Source organism: Lepisosteus oculatus, chromosome 27 (genome assembly GCF_040954835.1).
Source record: "Lepisosteus oculatus isolate fLepOcu1 chromosome 27, fLepOcu1.hap2, whole genome shotgun sequence".
Taxonomy (NCBI): domain Eukaryota; kingdom Metazoa; phylum Chordata; class Actinopteri; order Semionotiformes; family Lepisosteidae; genus Lepisosteus; species Lepisosteus oculatus.
This window is the reverse complement of record NC_090722.1, coordinates 6,127,916-6,137,369: the sequence shown is the minus strand read 5'-3', so window position 1 is coordinate 6,137,369 and position 9,454 is coordinate 6,127,916. Positions and strand designations below refer to the sequence as shown.

The 9,454-nt window shown below is 55.1% G+C and overlaps 1 protein-coding gene across 1 annotated transcript; it reads right to left on the bottom strand.

Annotated features, from left to right (window-relative positions):
- Positions 1–1,312: 1,312 nt before the first annotated feature.
- Positions 1,313–6,982, bottom strand: psmd4a (proteasome 26S subunit ubiquitin receptor, non-ATPase 4a). Its single transcript, XM_069184956.1, has 10 exons — positions 6,875–6,982; positions 5,857–5,997; positions 5,486–5,600; positions 5,298–5,384; positions 4,758–4,826; positions 4,451–4,666; positions 3,062–3,170; positions 2,769–2,900; positions 2,572–2,639; positions 1,313–2,061 (listed from the first exon to the last, which is right to left on the bottom strand). The coding sequence occupies exons 1-10, from the start codon at positions 6,898–6,900 to the stop codon at positions 1,882–1,884; spliced, it is 1,143 nt and encodes a 380-aa protein (XP_069041057.1). The 5' UTR covers positions 6,901–6,982; the 3' UTR covers positions 1,313–1,881.
- Between the last annotated feature and the right edge of the window lie 2,472 nt (positions 6,983–9,454).

Genomic DNA, 9,454 nt, shown 5'->3' with positions numbered 1-9,454 from the left:
CCGAAGGAGAGCCCGCCCCTGGGTCGATAGAAAATGGGCGTTGATTGGCGGAATAGAAGATCCCTCATAGTATCCCCGCCTTTACTGTTAGTATGCTAACTGCGATTGGTCAACGTGTGTGTCTGTTAAAAGTGTAAGGTCAGGGTAGCTAATACGACATCAGAGGTTACCAAGAGTTTAAAAGTTAAAGGGCGAGGAAATTACGCCATTTTGGTCCTACTGGCGACCCGTGCAGTAACGTGTATCCAGAGCCAAAATGGCGGAAAGACGGCTTTTATTTCTAAAGAAATTACCTTCTGTATTTGCGAGATTGAGGTATAATTGCACTGAAGTCGCTAAGGAAAAAATACATGCTCTGTAACCATACATATACGAGTCGTTTTCTTATATTTTAATTTTAGTATTGCCCGCTTTAAAATGCGTGCCCTATCCCAGCTCGTCCGTCGGCTGACAGCGACGGTCGCTCCGCTGGGGTTGTACGAGTACCACGACTCCGTTTTCAAAAGCCCTTCAAAAACACTTTTCCTTGCGTTTCCTTAGGACCATAAGAAAACTTTAAAAGGAGAGGAAGCCAACCGACCGATTCAGCTCGTTTGAGTTAGTAGCCGTAACCATTCTGAGGATCTTAATCGAACCGTGTTGAAAGAAACAGGGCACTGGCTTCAACGGTATGGCTGTATAGCTTGTTTCACACTCCCACGACACTTTGCGTAAAGATGCAGTTCCAAGAGATTTCCGCTGGGTGTCTCAGCAGGCTTTGCAGTTATACATTTAGTATTTACCATTACTGAAGAACAGAATCAATTTTGCTGCGATCAGTTAAACAGGTAGTGTTGAAGTATTTTAAAGATCATCTGTGATGTAAATGTGGGGACCATATTCGAGAGCTCTCTTGAAGATGTTTACCTTCCATCACTGCTGAACAATTAGCAGGTGTTGCCCCCGATTCGCGACAGGTGACCGAGATCGCTGGTTCCCAAACCCATGAAAATCCCGCGGTTTTCATTCCAGTTGAGCTCTGCCTCTCCGATGCAGATTCCTCACTTAATTATCAGCTCGCTTTGGACTGTAGTTGACATGTTTCTTCAGGCAGCCCGAAAAAACAAATCCCACTTCAAGGGCACATTTCCCACTTTCAGCAAAGTCTCAACCCGCTGGCGGCCTTTTTCTAACTGGAACAGCTCTTCCTGATCGATCAATGAACATTCAGGCCCTCTAGACTGCATCCAGAGCCCAGACTTGAACAAGAGAATGGCGGATCAATTATACCCAACATCATCATCAATACACCATAGGACACAATACATTCCAATACTTTTTTTCCCAATTTTTTTATTGTTGAAAGGCTGCACAATACAGTACTGCATCTGCATTGGGGAGGAGGGGGTAAAAAGAGAGGAATAAAAGAGAGAAAAATTAGGGGGAAGAAAAGAGAGGAGGAGAAAGTGTGAACTGAAGACAGAGAAAGGAATGAAAGGGTTATGGGGGGGAGGGCAGAGACCCCAACGTCCCTCTGGGTTAACCATTAACTTTCCGATACAAAAATGACCAGGCTCTTGAGTATGCAGGTGTCTACATCTGCGTGTGTACCAGCCCCCAGCGCCCGCCAGACCTCTCTCACTCGGACTGTGGCCCCACCCATGGCCCTAGCCGTTTCACTGACATTGGGCAACACTCAGGAAGAGCAAGCAAGATACTGGGTGTGTTCCAGCCCTGCACTGGGCAGAGGGGCGGGCGCTGGGCAGCCCTGTTCTAGTGTAAGTGTGTGTGTGTGTATCCCACTGTGTGTGTGTGCGTGTGTCTCGGTTCCCTTTCCCAGAAGTGTGTGCGTGCGTGCGTGCATGAGTCTGTCTTCCCCTGCGAGTCCATGCAATCGTCCCGTTATTTCTTCTTGTCTTCCTCCTTGTCCTTCTTGCTCCCCTCGGTTTTGGGGGTGCCCTGCGGGGCCAGGGAGCCCATGGCGTTGCGGATGGCCTCGTTGTTGGGGTCCACCCCGGGCAGGTTCTCCAGCACGCTCTGCAGGAACTCGGGGTCCTGCATGACGTCATAGTCGTCTTCCTCCTGGAGACGGGAGGGGGAGGCGGTGAGATAAGAGGAGGGAAGAGGGAAAGGTTTCTCCCAAAATTGGCAACTGCTTCCCTGCCCCCCACCCCCATAGCGTCTCCCCCTAGAGCCTGCTGAGCTCTGTGACCCCCCAGCTGTTGCTGGTTCGAGCCCTGGATCTTGTCACTGGACGACTGTGATGCGATTCCCCAGGAGCGCCCCCACGTCCAGCAGGCCTCTCCCAGCTCGGAGCGCCACCCCCTAGGCTCCGGGGGCATCAGCCAGGTCTCGGAGGTTGTCAAGAGGTCACGGGGGGAGATCGTATCCAAGGGCAACCGGAGAGCTGGCGGTTTTAGATCGAGGGAGGGTTTCCAACACTGCCTGCCTGCTCACTCTAGTAAAGGTTCACCAACGAGCACATTTCTGCACAGGAGGGAGGGGAGAATGAACGAGCAGGCTCGTCCGTGGGGGACAGGAGGTATGGGGGGAGATGGAGCACGCGGAGAAGGAGAAAGAAAATCTACGTACCTTCGTGGACTCTGTAGTCTCCATGGCGGCTCCGGTGTCCATGTCTATGGGCTCGGCCTGGCCGAACTCTGCCAGCACAAGGAGAGAGAGAGAGAGACTCACTGAGGCGGACTGGCGGCAGAGAGGGGAGCTCGGGCAGGCCAGCGAGGGCGTGTGTGCGCGTAAGCAGTGTTAGGAGGAAGCGAGCACCCCTGTACCTGGCCCTTGCAGTGACATCTGCATGGCGTAGGCGATCTGCTCATCTTCCGTCATGCTGCTGAAATCGGGGAGCCCGGGGGTCCCCGACTCGGGCTGAGACACCGACATCTTCAAGAGAGCCTCCTCTGACTCTGAGGGAGGGGGAGAATAGAGAGGAGGTAAGACCAGATCCTTCATCGAAAATACAGCTCACATATCTCAACCTCTACCCTGCAGCGCCACCCTGCTCCTTCCCAGTCCTCCTACGCATCCCTCGCCTCCTCTCCTCCCTCCCCAGTTCCCATCCTCTCACCGTCTCCGGAGGGAGTGGGGATTCCCGCTTCGGCCGCGGAAGCAGCAGCTGCCCTGCGAGCCTCTTCCTCCTGCCTCTGCCTCTGCTCTTCCATCGACACGCGCAGAGCCTGGAGGAGAGACAGCGAGAGGAGAGGTCACTCCACTGAGCCTGTGGACAGGGGATGAGCGGCCTCACAGGCATCACACACGGCCGCCAAACCCCAGCGATCTCTGGACTGTAGGGTTACAGTGTGACCCAGACTGGACCAGTGATCTCTGGACTGTAGGGTTACAGTCTGACCCGGCCCAGACTGGACCAGTGATCTCTGGGCTGTAGGGTTACAGTGTGACCCAGACTGGACCAGCGATCTCTGGACTGTAGGGTTACAGTCTGACCCAGACTGGACCAGTGATCTCTGGACTGTAGGGTTACAGTCTGACCCAGACTGGACCAGTGATCTCTGGACTGTAGGGTTACAGTGTGACCCGGCCCAGACTGGACCAGTGATCTCTGGACTGTAGGGTTACAGCGTGACCCGGCCCAGACTGGACCAGTGATCTCTGGACTGTAGGGCTACAGCGTGACCCGGCCCAGACTGGACCAGCGATCTCTGGACTGTAGGGCTACAGCGTGACCCGGCACAGACTGGACCAGTGATCTCTGGACTGTAGGGTTACAGTGTGACCAGACTGGACCAGTGATCTCTGGACTGTAGGGTTACAGTGTGACCAGACTGGACCAGTGATCTCTGGACTGTAGGGTTACAGTGTGACCAGACTGGACCAGTGATCTCTGGACTGTAGGGTTACAGTGTGACCCAGACTGGACCAGTGATCTCTGGACTGTAGGGTTACAGTGTGACCCAGACTGGACCAGTGATCTCTGGGTTGTAGGGTTACAGTGTGACCCGGCCCAGACTGGACCAGTGATCTCTGGACTGTAGGGGTACAGTGTGACCAGACTGGACCAGTGATCTCTGGCCTGTAGGGTTACAGTGTGACCCAGACTGGACCAGTGATCTCTGGACTGTAGGGTGACAGTGTGACCCAGTCCAGACTGGAACAGCGATCTCTGGACTGTAGAGTGACAGTGTGACCCAGACTGGACCACTGATCTCTGGACTGTAGGGTGACAGTGTGACCCGGCCCAGACTGGACCAGTGATCTCTGGACTGTAGGGTGACAGTGTGACCCGGCCCAGACTGGACCAGTGATCTCTGGACTGTAGGGTGACAGTGTGACCCGGTCCAGACTGGAACAGCGATCTCTGGACTGTAGGGTGACAGTGTGACCCAGACTGGACCAGCGATCTCTGGACTGTAGGGTTACAGTGTGACCAAGACTGGACCAGCGATCTCTGGACTGTAGGGTGACAGTGTGACCCGGCACGCCTCTTCTCTTGTCTCACCAGGGCGAGCTCAGGGTCGGCGCTGGGGTCCACCCCGAACTCGAAGTCGCTGGCGCCCAGGCCCAGCATGGAGCCGCCCTCCCCGGCCAGGATGGGCGAGCTGAGCAGGGCGTCGGCCAGGCTGGGCCCCGGCGGCACGGTCACCAGGTGCGAGCCCGTGCCCTCCTTCCCGTTCAGGGTGTTGATGAAGGACGTCAGCTTCTCCGTGTTCGTCTCCTGAGCCACAAAGAGGGGGGAGGCGAGGTCAGGTCAAGGCCGATCACCCCGACTGCGTGCTGCCACCGCGGTGCCCTGCTCCCCCACTCACCTCCTCCCCGAAGTTGATGATGTCCACGTTGACCTTCTCCTTCTTCAGCCGCTTGGCCAGCTTGACCAGCTGCGAACACGGACGGACGACAGGGGGGAAGACAGGTTAGTGACCACACACTGCGCATTCTCCATCTCTCTCTCACACAGAGAGCCAGCTGTTCAGCTGCAGAGGGATGGAGGGGCCGAGACAGAGAGACAAAGAATAAAGAAGCAAGAGAGAGATGCCCAGAGGGACAGAGACAAAAGGACAGCTGGACATCCAGAGGGAAGGGATGGAGAGAGAGAGACGAGAAGAAAGAGACAGGGAAAGAGGTAAAGCCAGGGAGACAGATGGACCAGCAGAGGGACAGACTGGGGGACAGAGTGAGGGTCAGACGGACCAGCAGAGGGACAGACTGGGGGGGACAGAGTCAGGGGGACAAACAGACACAGCAGAGGGACAGACTGGGGGACATAGTTAGGGGCACAAACAGAAACGGCAGAGGGACAGACTGGGGGACAGAGGGACAAAGGGAGAGAGACGGGAGAGGACGCTCACGTCCTTCTCGTTGTCCTCCACAGGGCTGCCCACGAACGCGATGATCCTCATCTTGTGGTTCTTGCCCTGTCGGTGCTTGAGCGCCAGCTGCAGAGACACACGGGGACAGACGGCGGTCAGGAGCAGGCCCTGCCCCCTCCCCCTCCCGCCTCCCACAGTGCCCAGGCGGCGCGCCAGGCCGGACTCACGTGTGCCACGCGGATGCCGGTGCAGAAGCTGATCTTGCCCCGGGGCTGGACGGCGTGCAGCTTGGACAGGATCCGGCCCGTGTCGGGGGTCAGGGTGGTCAGCACCTCGCAGTTGCTGCTCACACACAGAGACACAGGGGTCAGGCAGTCGCACTGTCAACCAGGGGCAGGCAGGGAGACACACTGGTAGAGGATGGGCAGACGGGTGGGAGGGACCCCAGACAGACGGCTCTCTAGGTCACTGTGGTACTGTCAGGGTCAGTAGCGAGGAGCCAGGAATAGAAGGAAGGAGACAGGCAGGAGCGAGGGGCAGGGGGCAGGAGCGAGGGGCAGGGGGCAGCGGGGGACAGCGGGCAGGGGGGAGCGCTCACTTGGCCAGCGTGATCAGGCCCACATTGTTCTCCGGGTTGCTGCGGGTCTTGGAGTGGCACACAATGTTGACAGCATCCTGCTGGGCCTGTAGTCGTGTGGGCAGGAAGTCTCCATTGCGCATGTATTCACTGTTATCCACACTGAGAGAGGAGACACACAGGCAGTCAGTATACTTGTACCCAGCGTACAGATCTCCCGTCACACAGGGACAGGAGACACACAGGCAGATACCCACGCAGAGACGGGAGACACACAGGCAGTCAGCGTACAGATACCCACACAGAGACAGGAGACACAAGGGTAGGTTCCCCAGGGGACACACTGAGACAGATTACTTTTAAATTAACCTTCAGACACACTGATCCACGAGTGAGCATTGGTCTGCATTATTTCATGCACCGATACCGAAGGGACACAGTAGTGTCCAGGTCAGAAAGGAAGGGCTCTATATAATCCACTAGACACATCGGGACAAAGCTAAATGTTGTTGTTACACACAAGCGCAGTGCTGTCATGGCAAGAAAGGAGCTAATAAAAGGGGTTTCAAAGGCTGATCCACCGTCTCTCACTTTCACTCCGCCACACCGGAGCTCTGCTGCTGACAAGGCAGCTGACGAGTCCGGGCCCTCGGTACCGACAGCCACGGAACCGGGCCGGCCAACACGACACAGCGCCGACCAACACACACCGGACGGGCACTGCCGAGTTCCCCGCTGTCCCACGGGATTAAGACGGCCCCCGACACCCCTCCGCGTCCCCTCTCCTCCCAGCCCCGTTGCCCCCGGGCCGCGGGGATGCGGTGGCGCCGAGCCGAGGGGACACGGCATCTCACCCGTCAATGACTCAGGAAAACGGAGCCCCATTCCCCCCAGCTCCCGCATTCGCAGAAAACTACCCTATCGCCCTCCACCAGGGCCCCACATTCGGCAGACAACCCCCCTTTCACTCAAACCACCCTGCTTTTTCCCACATTTCCGGCACTGACGGCGTAAATACCGAGGAGTTTACAACTCTTACCAGACCATAGTACTCTCCAGCACCATCTTGGAAAGTTCTCTGTTGCTATCTGACTGACGGGGCTGAACAACGGAAGCTCTGATTGGACAAATGAGGTTGGCTCTTCAGAGGCCCGGATGGAAAGAAAAAAAAATAGGTGCGAGTAACAGGAATTGTGGGACATGTAGTTTTCTTGCTTTTTTGTAGTGCCGGTGTTTTCTCCAATTCAGTATACGCATGTATTTTGTAAACCAGCGCTCACATACAAAATAATTATTATGTAACACATAAAGACTATAGATGCACTGAGCTTTTGTGCGCTTTCTTCCTTGCTCCTCTGTCTTGTGCAAAGATAACTCAAACTTTCATTCACATGGTCATTTTGTAAATTACTGTAATCCCTAAATAACTATTTACATGCGCGGATAAACGCATACACAAACAACAGGCTCTTTTTTATCTATAACGTAATAAGCAAAGGCACAAACATGCGCGTAGGAGCTGCCTGTATCAGGAAGCGTCTTGGAAGGTTTTGTGCAGCGCATGCGCAGTACGGGGCCGGGGGGAGGGCGTACAGAATGCAGCCCATTGTGTGATCTCCTGTCCCAGCCTGAGGAACAGTGAGCCCGTCTCTCAATAATAATAATACAGTGTGAGATCTCCTGTCCCAGCCTGAGGAACAGACAGTGAGCCCGTCTCTCAATAATAATAATACAGTGTGTGATCTCCTGTCCCAGCCTGAGGAACAGACAGTGAGCCTGTCTCTCAATAATAATAATACAGTGTGAGATCTCCTGTCCCAGCCTGAGGAACAGACAGTGAGCCTGTCTCTCAATAATAATACAGTGTGTGATCTCCTGTCCCAGCCTGAGGAACAGACAGTGAGCCTGTCTCTCAATAATAATAATACAGGGTGTGATCTCCTGTCCCAGTCAGATGTGACGGCAGCCAGAGTGCACCAGTACTCTCCCCACACACCAGCTCTCAGTGAGGAGGAGAACAGAGTATTCAAGCCAGTTCAGAGAGGGAGATTATTAGGAGCCCATGATTGGTAATTGCAGGGGGTAGAGTTGGCCAGGACACTGGTCTTTAATAACCACAGAGAGTCGGGACCTCAGTTTGACGTCTCATCCGAAGAACGGCACCTCTTGCAGCAGCAGCCTCAGCCTTCCCAGGAGGTCTCCAGTGAGCTGCAGGGTGAGTTCACTGCTGGCGTTTATAGTATCTGCTTTAGCAACACTTAATCCAGTCATGCCACTAAAGCTCTTCCAAACTGAAGAAGATTTTAAAAGTGCAGAAACAAGTGGATTTTTGCTATTGGCAGGAGTCGGCTTTTCGAGGCTCTTGTATGAATTTGTGAATTCTCAGATGCAGTAGATTCTCTTTCCAGCACCAGAGGGCGGCATCGCTCCAACCCTGGTCGGGGACACCAGCAGCAGCATCTGCAGAGGGAACTGGAACCAGCGACCCCCAGTCAAGACTTCAGATCCCTACCCTGCAACTTGACTCCAGCCCCAGCACAGGAGTACAGTGCTATCCTGAGACCCCCACTTTCTCTGATGCACTGGTCCCACTCACCCCAAAACCCACTGGTTTTCATTTAGCGTATAATTCAGTTACAGTTGAACCCTTAATAGCTCTGGTATCAGGATTAACCTGAACACTCTCACGGCGTTCAGGTCCTCAACACACTGCAGGTCCCTTTAAATCTGCCTGCCCTTCGTCAGGGACCCCAGATCCCCGACCTTCTGAATAGGAAAAACGCTCGTCGGGGTGCCGACCGAGCAGCCCGTTGTGTCAATTAGAAGATCAGATCACTTTATTGATCTTAAGATCATTCGATAAAGATTACTGATCACTTTATTGAAGATACGATCAGATACAATTTCTTGCATTAGGAATTTGTCTTTTCGCAGACCCCAGCTTGCTCTCCATGAGACACACAGACAGGGAGAGAAGCTGGGGGTCAGAGTGCAGGGTCAGCCATTGTACAGCGCCCCTGGAGCAGCTGGGGTGAAGGGCCTTGCTCAGGGGCCCCCCGGTGTGGGATTCTTCTGCCAGCTGCGGGGTTCGAACCTGCAACCTGGGGTCCCCCAGAACGTCTGCGGAGAGGCTGCGCCCCGCAGCGCGGATCAGCTCCGCGGGTCCACGCGGACTCGGCCCCGTGTGTACTGGGACCCTGCAGCAGCAGCTCAACGACCCCAGGAGGGGGCGCTGTGCCCGCAGGGCTTCCAGGCCTCGGTAAAGCAGTGGCACGCGATGAGCTGGGAGAAGTCGTTAAACCGGTCCGATCAAGCCAGTAACGAGCTGACTGAGGTCGTTAAAGAGTCGGGCTGGAACGAAAAACCTGCAGACACACACTGACCTGGCCCTCCTGTGGGTCAGGGGACCCCTGTACCCCAGCTGTGTAGGTGGAAGCTGGGGGACCACCAGTCCTGTGGCCCCATATCTTCGGGCTGGGAGGAAACCCTCACCCACATGGCGAAGGACATGCAAACTCCACACAGAAGACCACTGCCCCAGGCCCGATCCAAACCCAGAATGGAGGCAGCACTGCAAACTGGCATTCCACCCTCCCCCCATTTTTCATGAATCTATATT